The 22,747-nt window shown below is 42.5% G+C and overlaps 1 protein-coding gene across 1 annotated transcript in view; it reads left to right on the forward strand.

Annotated features, from left to right (window-relative positions):
- LOC132819989 (sodium- and chloride-dependent neutral and basic amino acid transporter B(0+)-like) overlaps window positions 1-22,747 on the forward strand; it is a 196,615-nt gene that overhangs the window by 70,682 nt on the left and 103,186 nt on the right. The window contains exons 6-9 of the mRNA XM_060831923.1: window positions 2,490-2,596; window positions 14,401-14,554; window positions 15,254-15,385; window positions 20,966-21,133. Of these exons, the coding sequence (XP_060687906.1) occupies window positions 2,490-2,596; window positions 14,401-14,554; window positions 15,254-15,385; window positions 20,966-21,133 (561 nt within the window). The remainder of the gene's footprint in view (window positions 1-2,489; window positions 2,597-14,400; window positions 14,555-15,253; window positions 15,386-20,965; window positions 21,134-22,747) is intronic.

Raw genomic sequence — 22,747 nt, forward strand, 5'->3', positions numbered from 1 at the left:
AGGACTGCTTCAGTATCTGAGGAGTTGCGAATATTGCTGACCATTGTGCAATCATTGTGAACATCCCTACTTCTGACCTTATGGTGGAGGGAAGATCATTGATGAAACAGTTAGAGATGGTTAGACCTCAGACACTAACCTAGAACATAGAACAATACAGCGCAGTACAGGCCCTTTGGCCCTCAATGTTGCGCCAATCCAAGCCCACCTAACCTACACTAGCCCACTATCCTCCATATGTCTATCCAATGCCCGTTTAAATGCCCATAAAGAGGGAGAGTCCACCACTGCTACTGGCAGGGCATTCCATGAACTCACGACTCGCTGAGTAAAGAATCTACCCCTAACATCTGTCCTATACCAACCTCCCCTTAATTTAAAGCTATGCCCCCTCGTAATAGCTGACTCCATACTTGGAAAAAGGTTCTCATGGTCAACCCTATCTAAACTCCTAATCATCTTGTATACCTCTATCAAGTCACCCCTAAACCTTCTCTTCTCCAATGAAAACAGCCCCAAGTGCCTCAGCCTTTCCTCATACGATCTTCCTACCATACCAGGCAACATCCTGGTAAACCTCCTCTGCACCTGTTCCAGTGCCTCCACATCCTTCCAATAGTATGGCTACCAAAACTGCACACAATACTCCAGATGCAGCCGCACCAGAGTCTTATACAACTGCAACATGACCTCAGGAATCCGGAACTCAATTTCTCTACCAATAAAAGCCAGTACGCCATATGCCCTTTTCACAGCACTATTCACCTGGGTGGCAACTTTCAGAGATCTGTGTACATGGACACCAAGATCCCTCTGCTCATCCACACTACCAAGTATCCGACTATTAGCCCAGTACTCCATCCTGTTGTTACTCTTACCAAAGTGAATCACTTCACACTTACCTACATTGAACTCCATTTGCCACCTTTCTGTCCAGCTCTACAGCTTATCTATATCCCGCTGTAATCTGCCACATCCTTCTTCACTGTCAACAACTCCACCGAATTTTGTACCATCCGCAAACTTGCTCACCCAGCCTTCTAGCCCCTCCTCCAGGTCATTTATAAAAATGACAAACAGCAATGGTCCCAAAACAGATCCTTGCGGAACACCGCTAGCAACTGCACTCCAAGATGAATCTTTACCATCAACTACTACCCTCTGTCTTCTTCCAGCCAGCCAATTCCTAATCCAAACCTCCAACTCACCCTCAATGCCATACCTCCGTATTTTTTGCAGTAGCCTACCATGGGCAACCTTATCAAATGCCTTACTAAAATCCACATGCACCACATCTACCGCTTTACCCTCATCCACCTCCTTAGTCACCTTCTCAAAGAATTCAATAAGGTTTGTGAGGCACGACCTGCCCTTCACAAAACCATGCTGACTATCCTTGTTCACATTATTCCTATCTAGATGTTCATAAATCCTATCCCTTAGAATTCTCTCTAAGACTTTGCCTGATGAACTCTTGCAGAGATGTCCTAGAGCTGAGATGACTGGCCTCCGGCGTCCATATCCATCTTTCAGTGTTCCAGGTATGACTCGAACAAGTGAAGAGTTTGTCCCTTGACACTAATTGATTTCAGTTTTGCTCAGGCTCCTTGATGCCACACACGGGCAAATGCGGCCTTGATGTCAAGGACTGTCACTTCCACCATACCTCTGGAATCCAGCTGTTTTGTTTAAACCAAGGCCAGGCACTGAGTGACCCTAGAGGAACACAAGCTGGGTGTCACTGAGCAGGTTGTTTCCGATGATTGAGAGAGTGGACTGTTAGGGCAGTAATTGGCTTTTGTGTCCAGAACATATCTGGTCAATGTTTCATGTTGTCAGGTATATGCCAGTGTTCTTACTGTACTGTAAGAGCTTGGCGATGAATTCTGGAGCACAACTCTTCAGTAGTGTTGCTGTAACGCTGTCAGGGCCCAAATCCCTTGCACTATGCAGTGACTCTAACTGTTTCTTGACACCAAGTGGAGTGAATTGATTTGGCTGAAGACTGGCATCTGTGATGCTGGCGACCGTCGGATGAGGCCAAGGTGGATCATCCACTCAACAATTTTAGCTGAACGTTGTTGGAAATGCTGACCAAATCTAACACCCACTAAGACAATGACAATACTAGAGGGATAGTTGTAACAACATAATAATATTCTCTTGTCCAATTGTTGTTTAGATTCGGAACCTAATTGTCTGTAACTTTATCATAATTTCTGAACTCTGAGGATGACCTGTGCTTATATTCAAAACAGGGATAATAAAGTTGATGGCTTATTTTCAACTTTATAAGTTCAGACTGGAGAGAAGCAACATCAGTCAACCATGGCTGCCTTATTTCAAAACACTGTCTCCCTCTCTCTCTCTCTCAAATAACATTAAACATATTCTAGTTGGAAATACATTGCAATTGAATTCAAGAGAACAATTTTATTTCAAATAAACAGTATTGTTTCTAAGCTCTTTTTCCTTTGTTCAATTTTAAGGTGTTGGAGTCACCATGGTCCTTCTGATCGTAATTGCCAACATTTCCTATGCCTGCATTATTGGTTACAGTCTGTACTACCTGTTTGCTTCCTTCCAATCACCCCTACCATGGGCAGACTGCTTCAGTTGGTGGGGAGCAGATGAAACATGCAGCAGGACTCCCAAAGGTACAGTGTTCACTTTGACTGGGGACATTCCGTGACTGTTCATATTTTATTCTGTTAATCTGTCATAAGAAAAGTAGCCAGTGCTTTCAGTAACCAACTTCATTGTGATTGTACAGCAGAGAGACTTGGACAGGATCCAGCTCCAAGGATCATGTCACTGAGTCACTGAAGTGAAGGATTGTCAATAATAATTGCTTACAGGCTAGAGAGATGCTTCAAAGAAAATCATCTCTCCTTTAATATTGTCACTGTTGGTCATTCTCAGCTGCTTTACTCTACCTGGATTGTAGATGTAGGGAAGCTAAGGTAGTTTCAACCTTTTATTATCCATACCTACATTACTACTGTCTGGTACAGAGTTCAGTTTTTCTCTTTGTTTTCATCTCAGGCTCATCTCTCTCAAAATCTTCATTCAATGTCATCAGTAACACAATGAATGATTTACATTCACTCCTTGACCTTTAGGATTAGGGGTCATGAGATTGGATGCTGGATTTTGAGCCTGAAAGGAAATTCGAAGATCAGGACCAGGACGCAGATTTCAAACATCATTGGTTTTACAAATGGGAGTGAGAGTAGCAACAAGTTTCAGAACAACATGTGTGTTAAACAGAGATAGGTGGAGGGACAGATAATGTTGAGGAGGGAGGGAAGCTGCAGAAAGACTTGGAGAGTAGATGAAGAAGTGGCAGATGGAACACTGTGGCAAGTGTGGAATTATGCACTTTGGTTGGAAAGGTAGAGCGCAGAATATTTTCTAAATGGAGCAAGTCTTCGGATATCAGAAGCACAAAGGAATTTCAGAGTCCTAGTTCAGGATTTTCTTGATGTGAATATGCAGGTTCAGTTGGGTGCTGGGAAGGCAAATGCAATTTTAGAATTTATTTTAAAAGGCTTAAAATGCAAGAGCAGGAATATACTGTTGTGATCGTAAAGTATCTGTTCAGATTACTTTTGGCAAATTGCAAGCAGTTTTGGGCTCTGCTTCTAAGGAAGGATGTGCTGGCATTGGAGGAGGAGGAGGCTTACATGGGGGATGATCATGGGGATGAATGGCTTGTCATAGGAGGAGCAGTTAGGGACTTCAGGTTTCTACTTGATGGGATTCAGAAGGATGAGAGGGATCTTATTGAAACTTGCAAAATACTGAAAGGCCTATATAGAGTCTGATAGGACCCGAGACACAGCCTTAGACTGATGGTACAAAGCCTCAGAGCTGAGATGAAGGGTGAATCTGTGGGACTCATTTCTGCAGAAGACAATGGAGGCCAAGTCATTGAATATATTTAAGACAGAAAGATAGGTTCTTGATTAGGGGATCATAGGTTATGGGGAGATGGCAGGAGAATGGGGTTGAGAAACATATCAGCTATGATTGAATGGTGGAATAGACTTGATAGGTTGAAAGGCATAATGATCTTCCTATCTCTTATAGCCTTATGATCTTATTTTATTTCAAAAAATGTTTAAGTTGTTTCCCTCTGAGTCAAGGAAACCAATGTATGACCTGCAACTGGTGTCAATTTTAAGTACCAATAGCCAATGACTTACAACAGTGTTTGCCCTTATTCAATACATTGGGAGGTGCTCTTCTAGTCAGCCGACTATGTACATATTCTTGCTGCATTTTGCCTCTTAAGGGAAGGTGTGAGTCTTGGAAAACAGGAAATTCATGATTTAAATAATACCTTTTAATTTCCATATATCTGCATTTTGGACTCACATTCCTGTCTGTGACCCTGTGCATGGGTCCAGGAAGTTACTCTCAATCTTTTTTTTATTATAAAACACAATTCACAAGTTTTGAAGCCTGGAAAGTGATCGTACTGGAGTTAGGGAATCAGAAGTAATTAATTATCAGAATTAATATTCATTTTCTGATCCATTAATGAAAGCTTATCACATGGCTTTTGACAGTGGTAATGCCCCAACCTCTGACCCACAAGGTTCATTTCTAACCCCCCCCCCACCAGAGGTGTGTCATAAAAGTCTGAACAAACTGATCAAGGGATGTGGGCACCACCGTCTATGCCAATGTTCATTGTTTATCCCAAATGCCCTTAGTAATGTGGTGGTGAACCACTGCAATCTATAATAAAGGTATAGCATAGATATGTATATTGTAAATATTGAGAGTTAGAACTTGTTCATAAGATGTGGATATGAAAATATAGTCATGAAAATACCTAAAAAATGTGTCAATATAATATCTGAGTTAATGTGTGAGGGATTGAGACCAGGGAGTTTGAGACTTAAGCTTAGAGACCAGACTGAGTAAGGAGGCTGGGGTATCGTCTTTGAGGGATGGGATGTCTGAAAGCTCAGTGATTGGCTGGTCCTTCCTGAGTGAGTCTGAATATATTAACTATCACATGGCTAGCACAGACCAAGTGGATCTGAAGGGACACATTTGGCGTCCATGTAGAAAGTTCTTTTACGTGGCTTGAATGTCAAGTTTTGAGAAAATACTCACCCTGTCCTTTGGAGGATGTGTTTGGTGGTCATTCTGTTAGATCCTAAATATAATCTATTGACTTTGTTTCATTTTTGGAGAAGGAAGAATGATTCTTCGACTTGCTCAGGTATTGGATGGAAGCCTCAAGGAGGGCACCTTTGTCTAAAGCTCCCTAATGTTTGTGACTGGAATTAAGGATGATGCAGCTTCTCCATTGATGGTGACTCTTCCACAATCAGAAGCCAGTCCCTTAGACTGTCTGAAAGGGGTGTGGCTCGAAAGTTCTCAGCTAGTTCTTGATGAAGATCCCCGAATATTTCTCCTGTTTATTTGTCAATTTCCATATTAAACATTTCTAATGCAGCATATCTTTCAGAACACTCCAGGTCAAGTGCAGCTATTTTGCATGGACAGGTTTGAGTGCTGCAATCGTTCTGAAGGGAACGGGACAAAATGAATTTACTCCAAGTGGGAGCTCAGGCAAAGCAGAAAGCTGTTTGAACTTACTTGTTTAAAAATGGGACAGTCCAAGCCAATACCAGAAAACTAAAGATGCTAATGTTCATTTCACATGTAACATGTATTTGCAATATTTGGATGTGCCCAGTGACATTGAGAGAGAGAGAGGGGGAGTAATGTGGTGATATTGTCACCGGATTAGTAATCCAGAACATGAGGTTAACCATGTGGGTCAAGAGTTTAAATCTAAGCAGGGCATTTGGAAACATATAAATTCAATAAAATGAGAAATTAAAAAGCTGGTCTAATAGTGAATATGTAACCACTGGTGATTGTCATTAAAATGAATTTGGTTTACTAATGTCCTTCACGAAAGGACATAATTGATTCTTACCTATTTTGAGAGCAAACAAAACATCCGACATCAACCTAAGCACCAGACAGGACAAACACAGCCTTGCCGACACTGTGATGTCCTCCTTATTTACATCTGGGGACTTGTTGCTTAATCGGAATAGCCTCTCCTATCTCTGCATCATGCACCATTAGGCTAATACTTCCCAGGTTATTTCCTCATATCTCCCCATGTGATAGTAATGCTCTTTCAGGTAATTTCAATTTTTCTCAGGAAGATAACCCAATCATTTATCCCAATTTTTGACAACTTCCTCATTGTCCCATTTAATTTGAGGAATGTCCAATTCAGAAGCCTCTGAACTTGGCTCTTCCTTCTGTGCTGTAATCATTAACACCTTCTCTTGCTTTCCTTCCCTGTCAAAATATCTTTTGAGTATCCCACAAGACACACTCTGTGAGATTTCTTCCAGTCTGGGGTCCATATCAAGTAGTTTACCTCACTCAATGTCCTTTCGATTTTATAAGATCCACTAAATCCTGCTTTTAAAGGTTGACCTATTACTGGAAGTACCACTAATACCTTATCCCTGATAGCAAAATAGCGATATTTTGATTTCTTATTCCACTTGCTGAGTCATTGTGAGCTGTGGTACTTTTAAATGCTGTCGAGTCAATTCCCTAGCTCAATTTAATCATTCTCTAAAATTTGACACATAGTCCAAATGGGCGGTCTCTGAATTCTGACATATTAATTTCTCCTTAATCAATTTTAGTGGTCCTCTCACTTCATGTCCAAAAGCTAATTCAAATAGACTGAATTAGGTGGATTCATTTGGCATATCTCTGATCATAAAAAGAACAACCAAATTCCCTTATTCCAATCATCTGGATAATCCTGACTATAAGCCCTCAACATGGTCTTTAGTGTTCAATGCCATCTTTCTAACGCTTCCTGCGATTCTGGATGGTACGCAGTAGATTTGAATTGTTTTATGTCTAAACTGTCCATAACTTCCTTAAATAGTTTGGATGAGAAGTTTGACCCTTGATTTGAATGTATCTCTGTTGGTAGTCTGTATCTCGTGAAAACTTTGAGTAATTCCTCTACAATCCTTTTAGCTGTGATATTGTGTAATGGAACAGCCTCTTGAAATCTTGTCAATGTATACATTATTGTTAACAAATACTGGTTCCCACTTTTTGTTTGTGGTAGGGGACCTACTCAATCAATTAAGACTCTGGTAAAAAGTTCCTCAAAATCTGGAATAGGTATTAAAGTTACAGGTTTTATTACCATCAGTGGTTTTCCAATCACTTGACATGCATGACATAGCTGGCAAAATTCAACTACATTCTTGTGCAGTCCAGTAAAAATGTCTTTGTATTTTAGCTTGTGTTTTCCTCACTTCTAAATGGCCTCCAAGTGGTGATTCTTGTGCCACCTGCAACATTTCCTTTCTATACCCCACTGGCAATACAATTTGATGAATCTCTGCCCGTTTCTCATCTGCTTGAATATGTGATGGTCTCTTTTTCCAAATTAAGACATCATCTTTAAGGTAATAGCACACAGGGATAAATTCAGACTCCTTCTCTGTATATGCCTTTTGATACAATTGCTTTAAGTTTTCATCTTTCTGCTGAACCTCAATGAGTTTTGCACAGGTAAAGATATTTGCATGATTATTTATTTATTCCTGTTTTATCTTAACTAACTGATTGAATACAGTCTCTGCTAATGCCACTTCAGATCCCTTATCTGTATCCTTTGATCTCTCCTCCTTCAACTGGTGACTCTGTGACCTCATTACTACACAAACAGGGAAGATTCCCAAGTAAGATTCTTGCAGTGCTTTAGTTGCTTGAGTATCCACAGGTCTTTCAACTACAGTAGGCAGCACACCTACCAGTGAATCAGCTGTATCATTCACAAGGACAAATTGTTTTCCTGGAACCGAGACTTTGTCCAGTACTCCTATACACATTCTCCACTCTTTTCTAGTCACTCTAGCATCATTTTGCATAATTGAGCACTTTTTGTCTCACCATGAACTCTTGTTACCAGTAACTTTTCTGGCAATAGTCCTTCAGGAGTATATTCCTCCACATCCTTCAGCATCACAGACTGAGAGAATCCTGTGTCCCTTAATATTATAACCTCTTTACTTGCTACTCTAACATGAATAAACTTTACCTTTTCAGGTATATTTTTCAAGCAGATCTGGCATTTCTTCCTTAACCAACCTCTGATCAGCTTGTGCACTCTGATGCAGCTTTCTAGCTCCCACTGTTACCACTCCAACAACACTTCCAGGGTTATCCTGCTTTCCCACGCCTGGCTTTCCTGTGCTTTTCCTAGCCCACCAACACTGTGATTTCATGTGATCTACTTTATTGCAATAAAAACACTGGAGCTTTTACCTTCTTCGTCCCCTTCTGGGGTTTCCTTTTTACGCTGTGATAAGGTCTCCTTATGATCTTCACTGAGATCTATCTTACCCTTTCCACAGGAGGATTTCTCTTTTCCCCAGCTTCTATCCCTCATGGATTGAAATTGATGCAGGAAGTCAGACCGTGATTTATGGACCAACTCATAATCATCAGCCACTTCAATTGCTAAGCTTGCCATTTTTAACTCTCTGCTCTGCCAAATGAATTTGCACGATGTCAGGCAGTGAATTTTTAAACTCCTCCAAAATAATTGCCTCTCTAAGGGTATTGTAAGTTTGTTCTATTTTTAAAGCTCTTATCCACCTATCAAAATTACTTTGTTTAATTCTTTCAAACTCAATATAAGTTTGACCAGGGTCCCTCCTTAGATTCTTTAAACGTCTATAGGCTTTCTGGTACCAATTCAAATGTGCTTAAGATTGATTCTTTTCCCTACTCATACTCCCCAGATACCTGCTCTGATAGTGATGTGAATTCCTCACTAGCTCAACCCACAAGTTTGGTTTGGATCAACAAAACCCACACACTGACTGGCCATTGCATTTGTTTAGATTCTTTTTCAAATGAAATGACAAGGGCTTCCACATTCTTCTCATTAAATTTTGGCCTTGTTTGAACATACTTAAACAGTTTCTCACTAGGCTTCTGACTGCCAGGGGCTTGCTCATCCTCACTCTCTTCCTCACTAAACCTACCTTCAGCCTGCATCTCCATCCTTTTGTGCTGACTTCCCTTTTTAAGTGTCAATTTCTAAAGTTCAATCTCTTTGCTTTTTTTTTCTCTTCTGCTAGAGTTCTTCATTATCTTTCTTTCTCCGTGGCTAAAGCCCTTAATGTGTTTGCTTTTTCTCTCTCTTCTGATTTTAATTATAATTCAAACTGTTTCATTTCTGCTGCCCTTTCCTTATCTCTCCCCTCTAACTCAAGCTGCTTCATTTACAATCGAATTCTTGCCATCTCTACAGATCCTGATAGTGTTTCCAGCAAATTTGAATACTGAGCTACTGCTGAATTCATCTCATCTTTCCTCACATTAGGAGGTAAATTCAACCCTAGCTTGTCTATTAATTCCTGCAATTTGGTCTTATCTGCCTTTTGCAAAACCCTCGAGGTCACTTCTTCCACCTCCAGGAACTCCTTGGTGGTTGAAAGAGCCATTGCCATCTGAACACAGTTTAAACCAACCAAATCAACACCCGAAATAAAAGACACTAGCAACTACCACTCGCTGTTTAAATCCCACAAAAAGCCCCCAGTCTGTCATGGACTAGGTCTGACTGTAACTTTGCTATTTGTTTAATGAGGTGTACAGTGGATATTCCTGGAGTACATCAGCTTGGTCATCTGCCAGGTTTTAAACAAACAAAATTTATTTGCAAAATTATAAAATGAACTACAAGGAACAGAAAACAGAATACCCGATAACTTATCCTATCCAAACCCTACCTAATGAGGCTGTTCTGAAAATTCTTGCAACAATCCCAGTACACAGATCCCTAAGCACAAACAGCAAACAATGGCACAGGCAGCATACAGTTCAAAATCAGAAGGGCAGAAGGACAGAGAGAAGGCTTCCAGTTTCCCCCATGACTCTACTCCCTCCCGGACTGAACTGAACAGCTAGAGAGCTGGCCACGTCCCCTTGACAAGACCAAGTTTTCAAAAGGTCTTTCAAGCTTTTGATCTGAAGCAGTATTTGTTTGGGGAAACAACTAGGCTCCAGTGAACCATTCAAAGTTCAGGCACGATGGAGCCTGGCCAATTATCCCCTCTCTAAAAAAAAAATCTCAAGGGCAAACTAACTTGTACCAGACCATTACTGTGACAATTGTTGGGGGCTTATAATCCAATCCAATCAAAGTGATCACCCCTTTCTTATTTTTAGTTCATCCATATAGCTAGACAATCACCCAGGAATATTCTGTCTAAGTACAAGTTGAATTCCCTAATCAAAAACATCATTCACTCACCTCTCTTGTGCACCTTTTTATCGTTCCGATAGCATCAACATGCCAAGCATTAAGCTGCCAGTTATCATCCTCCCCCAGCCAAATTTCTGCAAAGGGTATGATATCCCAGTCCCATGTTCCTATCCATATCCTACGTACATCTGCCTTACCTGTCAGTCCTCTTGCGTTGAAATAAATGTGTTTAATTCATTCTTTTTCCTCATAGCCCGCCATGCTCTTGCCTGCCTTGTTTATTGAACTTTCTCCCTTTATCTTCTGTATCAGTTCTCAACCTTTTCTCTTTTCTCATTGTTGCTCCCATCCCTGACCCCCATCACGGTTTAAGAAAATGCAGTCAGAGAGGAGAAGGGTATTATTAAGCAGGAGAGGGATCAGAAGGGATTTACCAGGATGTGGCCAGGTATGGAAGTTTTGAGTTATAAAGAAAGGCTGAAACGTTTTTTCACTGGAGCGTAGGAGGTTGAGAGGTGACCTGATAGAGGTTTATAAAATAATGAGAGGTATAGATAGAGTTGATGGTAGTTGTCTTTTCCCTAAGATGGGGAATTTCAAGACTAGGGGGACATTTTTAAGGAGAAATGAGGACTGCAGATGCTGGAGATCAGAGCTGAAAATGTGTTGCTGGAAAAGCGCAGCATTCAAGGAGCAGGAGAGTCGATGTTTTGGGCAATTTTTAAGGTGAGCAGTGAGAAGAGAGAGATTTGAACAAGATATGAGGCAATTTTTTTACACCAAGAGTAGTTTGTGTGTGGACTTCCTGAGAACTGATGGATGTGGGTACAATTACAGCGTTTAAAAGATATTTTGATGGATACGTGAATAGGAAAGGTTTGGAGGGATATGAGCCAAGACCAGGCAGGTGAGACTAACTTAGTTTGGGATTATGTTCAGCATGGACAGGTTAAACCAAAGTGTTTCCATGCTGTATGAATCTATGACTCTGACCAATCAGAAAGAGGCTGGCAAGAAGTCAGGAAAGCTCCAGAGTGCATTGCGATCCGGAACAGATTAGTGCTGGATCTCCACATTTATTTCTGGAGAAGGTGGGACGTACAAGTGTTCTGGTTTTCTGAAGGTATTGCTGAATGTGATGGTGGGATTTAAAACTAATTTTTGCAGGGGTCTGGGATACTAAATGGAGGTTCAGTAAAGGTTGATGTACTGAAAAGTATTGAAGAACCCACCATTGCAATGCAGAAATTCGTGCAAATATATTCAAGTTAGTGCAGAATGGAGTGTGGCAAAGATGGATGGTATTTTTTAATGCAAGGAGTCTTGTGAGTAAGGTAGAGGAGTTGTGCGTGTTTATTAATGTATGAGGATCTAATATCATTACTATCACAGAGATGGTTGTGGTTGAGGAAAGAACATGATTGTCAGCACAATATTCTGGGTTATAGAATCTTCAGGTGAGATAGGGGAGATGGGTGAGGGTGTAAAAGAGCTGGTGTCACCACATTGATCAGGGAGTCAGTTACTCCAGCAAGCAGGAATAATATCTTAAAAACAAACACAAACAATGCTGCAGAACACAGAAGGTCTGGCAGAATCAATAGAGAGATTAGATTAGATTAGACTTACAGTGTGGAAACAGGCCCTTCGGCCCAACAAGTCCACACCGACCCACCGAAGCGCAACCCACCCATACCCCTACGTTTACCCCTTACCTACCACTACGGGCAATTTAGCATGGCCAATTCACCTGACCCGCACATCTTTGTGACTGTGGGAGGAAACCGGAGCACCCGGAGGAAACCCACGCAGACACGGGGAGAACGTGCAAACTCCACACAGTCAGTCGCCTGAGTCGGGAGTTGAACCCGGGTCTACAGGCGCTGTGAGGCAGCAGTGCTAACCACTGTGCCACCGTGCCGCCCACTCAGCCAGGGTCTTTGTAACGGGCTCCAGGGTCTTGTCATTGGGCTCTGAGTTCTTAATTATGGACCCACCCCTGCCATTGCCACATCTCCCACAAGCCTCTATGTCTGAGCTGGAGCCATGGGCCTGATCTCCTACCTACTGCTCTCCCTGCGAAGCTGCCACCAGTCATCGGGATCCTGAGAGAGTTAATTAGTTGAGTCCAGTACAAGGCTTCTTCAGAGTTGAAAGTTGTAGGAAAATGGGCCTTTATACTTTTGTCCGAGACAGAGGAGGGTGTAGGGGCCAGAGGACCAGTGCAAAAGACAGGGAGCAGCAGCAGCAAGAGAGAACAGCTCCTTCGGGTGATTGATGGCGGATGCAGCTGCCATGGTGATCGGTCTTCCTGTGGTTTTTTTTTGTTTCTGCATGGGAGTCGGTTGGGGCAGGGCCCCATGCAGTCCCAGATCCTTGGCTGGCTCTGGCTCTAGCACTGAGGTCACAGATGAGGCCTGAGCCAGGATCCCGATGACTGGTGGCACCTTCGCAGGGAGAGCAGTAGGTAGGAGATCAGGCCCATGGCTCCAGCTCAGACATAGAGGCTTGTGGGAGACGTGGCAATGGCAGGGGTGGGTCCATAATTAAGAACTCAGAGCCCAATGACAAGACCCTGGAGCCTGTTACAAAGACCCTGGCTGATGTTAAGCAGTGAATGGAGGAGGAGCGGAGGGTATCAAGAAGAAGAGGGAAAGATGAACTCAAAAGCAGTAAAATTTTGCATTAAACTCAGTCTTTCAAGATGACGCTGAATGTGGTGACACATTGCATTTTGCACAAGAGAATACACTTTTTGTTGTATTTTTATATGCAATCATCACTCTTCCAAACCCACTGGTGTTTGTGATTCAGCCAAAAGATCATGCACCTAGCAAAGCTTCTAATGATCCAGCCAGATGGCTAAGCTGACCAGTAAATAACATTTGAAAGCAATGGAAGTTTTTCAGTAATTAGCTCTGGATCTCACACTGAGAAAGCCCTATCTAATCATACAATTCAGAATATTGCTTTACCTTATCAATAACCTACTCCAGTACAGATGAAGACTTTTTGAATATTAATATGCTGCACTTTCAATTGGTGACTTGCTGATAGCCAGAGGCAACAGTGTAGGAACCATACTATTTAATAGTTACTTAACTTTTCCAACTATAGAACTATTACACCTCAGTTAAGTAAGCATAGTTATAATTTAGGCGATAACATTTCATGATGGAATGCTAAGAAAGCAATACAGATTTACTTCTCTCTTATAATCTTCTAACTTTAAACATTTGGTTAGAGGTGAGACTGCCAGATCAATGGACAAGCAATCATGTTTTTCCCAAATCCATGTACATTTCATCTTATATAGGGATTACAAAACTGCAGCCACACATTCAAAACTAATTAAAATTTCATTACGTAAAATGAACTCGGGTAGCAGGGGATGACAATTATATTTCTAATATGGGAGAAGACCCGTTCATTTTGAGAAGAAATCTTAGATAGCTTTTCTTTGGCTGAAGTTCAACTTGGAAGCTATTCCTTTTAAAACCAGCGCTTTGCCCAAACCCTGAGGACAGGGAATGAATGCCCTTTGATCGTAACTGTTCTGAAAACAAATCATTTAACTCAATAGAAATGTTTAGTGTGGAAATTGAATGATTAGCTAAGCAGAGTTACACCTGTTATGAAACACAGTAAGAGGCTGACTTCTGACTCAACAAGAATAATCCATTCATGAGAAGTTGAAGGACTTTTGGCCAAAAGGAGTGTCCTCATTTTACTTCCAATTCTTGTGCAAGTGGAAGAATAGTTCATTGATGTCTGAAAATGGACCAAAGGCATTTATTTCGGTTCTTACTGAATGACAATCGGCCAAACCCTCCACAGGATACGGTGAGTATTTCAACAAAACAAAACAGTAAAAATCCATGTAAGACAATTTCAGATACTGTTGATTTGTAGATTTTGGTCATTGTGAATTGTAGACTCTCTGTGGACATCTGGCTGTTTCTAACCTGACAGACATTGCTGCTAAATAGAGAACTGCACCATTTTCCGATAGTTGTGGGAGTGGTGACTATACATTTCACTTGAGATCTAGTCTGAGAAAGATTAATGTCTGAGCTTGCCATTTCAATTCTTTCTCCCAGGATACCGCCAATGAACATGGTGCTGTGGGTGATGAGAATGTGGAACGGGGTACCTGGTCTTCGAAGACTGATTACCTGCTCTCAATGATTGGTAATGCAGTGGGTTTTGGGAATGTTTGGAGATTTCCTTACCTGGCTTACAAAAACGGAGGAGGTATGGTAGAGAAATTAAAAATATCGGAGAGTAAGAAAGGCAGAACTAAATGGATCGATTTGTTGACTTATCCTGAAAATTGTAGTTCAGTAAATAACAAATGTTTATTGCACTAAAAATGATATAGTAAATAATGCAGAGTTAAACAATTTCAATGTGAACTGGTAAATTCAATCCCACAGCTAACAAGTTTGACTACTATTTTTTTATGAAGAGAGAGATATGTCAAGGTAATAGTTTAAAATTAGCAATGTGATGCATCAAATATATGCTATTTATAAACCAAAGTAAATGGTTCATTTATTAATTTGCAATGTATTTTCAATTGATATTGTTTAGAATGCATGAGCCATCCACATCAGATATATTTACTGCACAATGTGTGAAATCCTCGGAATAGCAGGCTCCTCAGTCAGGCCCTGTGTTCAGGTTTGTACATTATCATCAAAACTGCTCAAATCAGGGCTCTTCACAACCCACACCATTGGATTGATGGAAACCAAGCGCAAATGTATAAGAAATGTCACAACATGACTGTGTAAAGTGACCTGACAAGATATCTGATTGTGTTAGAGAGTGAAATTCACAAAACGGGAATTTGGACATTCGTAGAGATTTCAGGGTAAATTTTAATCCACCCCACATAGTGTAAGCATGGAGTTTCACTTGAAAATTGAAATCCTTTCCGCTATTTTCCAGGTGCACTCCTTATTCCCTATTCTGTCATGCTGGCCCTTGTTGGGATACCATTGTTTTTCTTGGAGTGTTCCTTTGGTCAGTTTGCCAGCCTTGGGCCTGTTGCAGTGTGGAGGGCTGTGCCTATGTTACAAGGTGAATGTTTATTTTATCGATACAGTCACAGCAAATTTGGAAAAGTAATAGTGTTGATTTAATAAATAATAATAAACCTCCCTTATCTGACAAAGGTTAAAGCCAAGCTTGTGAAGTAATGTTGCACTCTGATCTGCCATACACGTTATTAGATGTGGTACATGCTGTCTATTGGTTTTTGGCTCATAGTTTGTCAGGTTTTTTGATAAAAATGATGAATTGAAACCCAGGATTCGGGACCTAACACAGCAGAGTGACATCACTGGTAAGGCATAAGTTCATTGGTTGATAATAGCTACTAACATGACTGTTATTGGCTACTTTCAGGTTGAAGGTAAATAAGGGAAATATTTAAAGTTACAAATTAAAAGATCAGTTGGAATTTTTTGAAAAAAATCAAATTAAGAACTTTTTAAATAAAATCGAGATGCAGGGCTAGGCAATATCTTGTAACTGCATGAAATTGGAGTTGATGGACCCTACTGAGGAGCTGAAAATGTGTTGCTGGAAAAGCGCAGCAGGTCAGGCTGCATCCAAGGAGCAAGAGAATCGACGTTTTGAGTATGAGCCCTTCTTCAGGAATGAGAAGAGTGTGCCAAGCAGGCTAAGATAAAAGGTAGGGAGGAGAGACTTGGGGGAGGGGTGTTGGAAGTGCGATAGATGGAAGGAGGTTAAGGTGAGGGTGATAGGTTGGAGTGGGGGTTGGGGCGGAGAGGTCAGGAAGAAGATTGCAGGTTAGGAAGGTGGTGCTGAGTTCGAGGGTTGTGACTGAGACAAGGTGGGGGAGGGGAAATGAGGAAACTGGAGACGTCTGAGTTCATCCCTTATGGTTGGAGGGTCCCTAGGCAGAAGATGAGGCACTCTTCCTCCAGCCATCATGTTGCTATGGTCTGATGATGGAGGAGTCCAAGGGCCTGCATGTCCTTGGCGGAGTGGGAGGGGGAGTTGAAGTGTTGAGCCACGGGGTGGTTGGATTGGTTGGTCCGGGTGTCCCAGAGGTGTTCTCTGAAATGTTCCGCAAGTAGGCGGCCTGTCTCCCCAATATAGAGGATGCCACATCGGGTGCAGCAGATGCAGCAAATGATGTGTGTGGAGGTGCAGGTGAATTTGTGGCAGATATGGAAGGATCCCTTGGGGCCTTGAAGGGAAGTAAGGGAGGAGGTGTAGGTGCAAGTTTTGCATTTCTTGCAGTTGCAGTTGCAGGGGAAAGTACTGGGAGTGGAGGATGGGTTGGTGGGGGGCGTGGACCTGACAAGGGAGTCACGGAGGGAGTGGTCTTTTCGGAACACTGATAGGGGAGGGGAGGGAAATATATCCCTGGTGGTGGGGTCCGTTTGGAGGTGGCGGAAATGATGACGGATGATATGAGGTTCAATGTGACCACATCTGTGACAAGTGTTGGTTTCTCTTGTGTATGACCTGTCCTTCTTTGTGTGTGGCTGCATCAAGCTGTGTGTAGCTCCTCAGTACACAAACACTAAATCTGACTATGTACTGAGGTTCTACTTGTCCCTGGTGTTGTGAAGGATGGGACTGGTCTTGTTGCTGCTGACTGCTCCAAGGAATTTGACTGTTCCATATCGCCTGTCCTTTGTGAAAAATTTCAAAACACTTTTCATCACAGGTCTATTAGGAAGAGGTCAGTATGTAGCATCCTCAAGACCCTGTGGGAAAAGGACAGGTTAGTCAGCAGATTGTCAAAGTCATTTCGCAGAATGCCTCATCGCCAGAATTTTCCAACAAGCACCATGACATCACTTGGCTCATGGTGAGAAGGGCAGTACCTGTGAGATTCTTCACATACGCCTGGATTGTCTGCGCCACTGCATGTTGCCTACAAAGCGGTTTAAGGAGGGGGAGTTTGTGACTGTCTCACATCTCCTGCTGGAATATGCCTTTGCAAAGAGAGACTGGAGACAGATGCCACAACTGTGTCACTCGCCCATCTCCACTGACTTGCAGCTGTCTGCACTGGACCCGCTGTTATAGGAGTCACCATTCTTCAGGCGCCATCTCATCACTGCTGGGCCCATTTCAATGCTGCCTCCAATACTGGGTAGACTGTTGGGTCCCACAACCAAGAGTTCCCACTCCGGGCCTCCCGTGATTCCAGCCAGGAGTCTCCTGCTCCGCTGATGCCTTGGTGACACCAGGTGTCCCCGCTCTGGGCCTACTGCGAGCCGGAGTGCCTCATTCCACTGACAGGTCAGTCCGCTGGTGTGCCAAGATTCCCACTCCAGCCACCGTCCTCCAATATGCCAGCACTGGCACATTAAAGAGTCCATCACCTCCGTCTCCGATTGCTGGAGGAGCAGGGGAATGTCCTTGCTACCATCACTGCCACCTCCAATTACCGGAAGGCTTGTACCACTCCGTGTAAAGCCTACTCTTGTTGCCTCTGACCAACCCACCAAAGAAACGAGAAATGAAAAGAAAAAAAATCAAGAGAGAGCAGAGATTAAAAGATTTTTAAAACGTAGATGGAAGTGGATGAGCTCTAGATAAGAGTCTGCATGCAGCCCTGCTACACTGTCGCCATCTTGGAAAATTGAGGGTTTGCAGAGCAAAAATGACCCTGACGAGAGTTATGTCCAGGCCTCCCAGCAGCATTCAGGGTATGGGTCAGAAAATAAATCAGGAGGTAGAAAAAGCATGTAAAAAATGATGCACAATTGCAGTAATCATGGGAGTCTTCAACATACAACTGGACGAGGAAAATCAGGTTGGTAGGGGATCCAATAAAAAAGGGATTTGCAGAATGTCTACGAGATGATTTGTTCGAGCAACTTGTGATAGAGCCCTCCAGGGGACAGGCAATTCTGGATTTGATGCTGTGTAATGAGGTAAACTCGATTAAGGAGCTTAAGGCGAATGATCCATCGGGGGCAGTGGCCATAATATGATAAAATTCACCCTTCAGTTTGAAATGGAAGAGCAGGAATCTGGTGTAAGATCTTTACAATTGAGTCAATGCAACCAGAAAGCCATGAGGGAGGAGCTGACCTGAGTTGATTGGAAGGGGACCATAACAGGGAGGACGGTAGAGCAGCAATAGCAGGAGTTTCTGGAGGTAGTTTGAGGGGCAAAACAGAAATTCATCCCAAGGAAGAAGAAACATAGTAAAGGGAGGATGAGGCAACCACGGCAGACAAGGGAAGTCAGGAATAGCATCAAATCAAAAGGAAAAGCATACAATGTGGTGAAAATTAGTGGGAAGTCTGGAAATTTGGAGGCAGTCAAAAACTAGCAGAGGATACTTACAAAAGCAATAAGGGGGAAGAAGATGAAATCTGACGATAAGCAGATTGTAATATAAAAGAAGATTGCAAGAGTTGCTTTAGATGCATAAAAGGTCAGAAAGAGGTGAGAGTGGACATTGGACCATTAGAAAATGAGGCTGGGGAAGTAGTAATGGGGAACAAAGAAATGGTGAAGAAAGTGAATAGGGACTTTGCATCAGTCTTCACTGGTGGAAGGCACCATTAGTGTGCCAGGATGTCAAGAGTCAGGAGGCAGAGGTGAGTGTAGGGGCCATTCCTGTGGGGAAGGTGCTGGGGAAGCTGCAAGGTCTGTAGGTGAGTAATTCAGCTGGGTCAGATGGACTACACCCCAGAATCCTGAAGGTGATAGCTGAGGAGATTGTACAGGCATTGTTGGTGAACATTCAGGAATCACTGGAGTCAAGGAAGTTGCCAGACAACTGGAAAATGGTTAATGTAACATCCCTGTTTCGGAAGGTATGGAGGCAGAAGGGAGGAAACTATCAGCCGGTTAGTCTGACCTTGATCATTTATAAGATTTTACAGTCCATTATTAAGGATGAGATTGTGGAGGGTTTGGAAGTGCATGGTAAAGTAGGGCTGAGTTAGCACAGCTTCATCAAGGGTAGGTCATGTCTGACAAGTTTGTTAGAATTCTTTAAGGTTAGATGAAGGAGAACCAATGGATGTGATCTATTTGAATTTCCAGAAGGCCTAAAATCAGGAGCCATGTATGAAGCTGCTAAATGGGATAAGAGCCGGTGGTGTTAGGGGCAAGGTCCTGACATGGTTAGATTAGTGTGGAAATAGGCCCTTTGGCCCAACAAGTCTACACTGACCCTCCAAACAGTAACCCATCCAGACATGGATAGAGGATTGGCTGACTGGCAGGGGGCAGAGATTAGGGATAAATCCACCAGTTCCACAAGGACTGTTGGGACCACAACATTATACATTAACAATCTGGACAAAGGGACTGGGGGCATCGTTGCTACGTTTGCAGTTGTTGCAAAGATTGGTAGAGGGACAGGAAGGGCAGAGGAAGTGGGAAGGCTGCAGAAGTACTTACAGTAGTGAGCAGAGTGGGCAAAGAAATGGCAGATGGAATACAGGATGGGAAATTGTGAGAGTTATGCAATTTGGTAAGAAGAATAGAAACAAAGACTATTTTCAAATTGGGGAAAGGCTTTGGAAAACCGAAACATAAAAGGTAGGAGTTTAGGATTCCCTTAAAGTTAACATGCAGGTTCAGTTGGCAGGTAGGAAGGCAAATACAGCGTTAACATTCATTTCAAGAGGGTTAGGATATAAGAGCAGAGATGTGCTACTGAGGTTCTATAAGGCTCTGGTCAGACGGCATTTGAAATATATGAAAATGTTTGGACCCCATGTCTCAGAGAGGATGTTCTGGCCTTGGAGTGGTCCAGAGTAGGTTTACAAGAATGATCCCAGGGATGAAGGGATTGTCAAATGAGGAACAGTTAAGGGCTCAAAGGAGCCTAGGAGGATTTACAGAATAATGACATTTACAGAATAATGACATTTACAGAAGAATGACATTTACAGAATAATGAATGGTCTGAATAGAGTAAACCTGGAGAAGATGTTTCCACTAGTAGGAGAGACTGGGACATGAGGGAACAGCCTCAAGCTGAAGGGACAACTCATCAGAACTGAGATAAAGAGGAATGTCCACAGCCAGAGGGTGGTGACTCTGTGGAACTCATTGATGCAGCAGGTTGTGAAGGCCAAGTCATTGAGTAGACTCAAGACAGAGATAGATAGGTTCTTGGTGGTAAGGGGTGCAAGAGTTATGGGGAGAACTCAAGAGAATGAGGTTCAAAAATATATCAGCCATGACTGAATGGCAGAGCAGACTCAGTGGGATGAATGGCCTAATTCTGCTCCTATATCTTATGACCTTATGGCCTAAGACTGGGCATGTGTGATTATCACCACTCACAATGATAATGGTGTCCTAAAGAATTAGTGAGGGGGCATATAAAGGTGAAGACAAGGAGCATCATTCTTGTAATCTAGACAAAGAATTGTAACATAATTAACATTTCCTGTTTAATACAAAAAGCCTTTGAAATCTTTACTGTTGGACACTGAATGTTGAAGCAGCCAACATAATCGATTAAACAAAACTGATATTTCCCCAAAGGTGTGGTCAGCCATGGCAGTCTCCCTGTTCTGTCCTGTGCTCACTGAAAGAAAATCCAATTTGGTTGAATGACCAGCCAAATGCATGTCAAATACATTATTTTAAATCAATAATTCACAAACCAGACTCCCCTGTCCTTTCTTCTGTTTTCAGGTGTGGGGATTGCTATGATGCTTCTGATTACAATGTCCAACATTTCGTACAACTGCATCGTTGGCTACAGCCTATACTACCTGTTTGCTTCCTTCCAATCACCCCTACCATGGGCAGACTGCTTCAGTTGGTGGGGAGCAGATGAAACATGCAGCAGGACCCCCAAAGGTACAGTGTTAGCTTCTACTGGGGAAAGTGTACACACTGACTGTTCATTGTTCATTCTGTCAGTCTGAGTGAGGGAGAGAGATGAACAATAGTTTCATTGACCATCCTCATTGTGGCCATACAGCAGAAAGACTCGGATAGAAAGCAGCAGCAGGAATCATGGCACTGAGTCACTGGAATAGCAGGACAGTCAGTCAGAAATAAATAGTGAAACATCAGAATTTAACAGTCTTTCACATGTCTCACGTTTACTTTCACCTTGTCAATAAGTCTGTGTTGAGTTCTTTCTGACTGCGTTCATTGTTTGTATCTCTCTCCATCCCTGTATTGTGTCTCACACTGACTCCCTTCTCTGTCTGTTACTGTGTTTTTTGCAGCTATCATTTTCTTAACTTATTCTCTTTCTCTGAGTTTTTCCAAATATCGATCATCTCACATATATTTCTTACACAGTCTGACTCTAAGACACACAGAGTTTTTGTTGCAATTATTTAAATGTCTCATCTCTTTAATTTCATCTCATCTTCCACAATAACACTATTTAACTCAGGATGTCTCATGTCACTATCAAAGGTTCATGTTGTGTGAATTGACAAAACTTAATGTGAAATCTTGATGTGAGTCAAGTTGAAATTTCTGAAACAATATGGTGATAAATCATCCACAGTGCCAGTCTGTACAATACAGTCAGGGATCACTCACAGTACCAGAGTGTGCAATACTGTCAGGGATCATCCACAGTGCCAGTCTGTACAATACAGTCAGGGATCACTCACAGTGCCAGTCTGTACAATACAGTCAGGGATCACCCACAATCCCAGAGTGTACAAAACTGTCAGGGATCATCCACACTGCCAGTCTGTACAATACAGTCAGGAATCACCCACAGTCCCAGAGTGTACAAAACTGTCAGGGATCATCCACACTGCCAGTCTGTACAATACAGTCAGGGATCATCCACAGTGCCAGTCCGTACAATACAGTCAGGCATCACCCACAGTCCCAGCCTATATAATACAGTCAGGGATCACCCACAGTCCCAGCCTGTATAATACAGTCAGGGATACACCCACAGTCGCAGCCTGTACAATACAGTCAGGGATCACCCACAGTCCCAGTCTGTACAATATACTCAGGGATCACCCATAGTCCCAGTCTGTACAATACGGCCAAGAATCACCCACACTGCCAGTCTGTACAATACAGTCAGGGATCACCCACAGTCCCAGTCTGTACAATACAATCAGGGATCACTCACAGTCCCAGAGTGTACAATACTGTCAGGGATCATCCACAGTGCCAGAGTGTACAATACAGTCAGGGATCACCCACAGTCCCAGTCTGTACAATACTGTCAGAGATCACCCACAGTCCCAGTCTGTACAATACAGTCAGGGATACACCCACAGTCCCAGTCTGTACAATATTGTCAGGGATCACCCACAGTCCCAGAGTGTACAATGCAGTCAGGGATCATCCACAGTCCTGTATTTTTGCATTGAAGAACTTCATATCTTTATTCCAAAAAAAAACTCTCGAAATTTTAGGACATTTCCATTATCCAATATTCCAGAAGAATAGAACTCAGTTTTTCTCTGCCTCAGACGAAGTGAT

The sequence above is a fragment of the Hemiscyllium ocellatum genome, chromosome 11, assembly GCF_020745735.1.
Source record: "Hemiscyllium ocellatum isolate sHemOce1 chromosome 11, sHemOce1.pat.X.cur, whole genome shotgun sequence".
Classification (NCBI taxonomy): Eukaryota; Metazoa; Chordata; class Chondrichthyes; order Orectolobiformes; family Hemiscylliidae; genus Hemiscyllium; species Hemiscyllium ocellatum.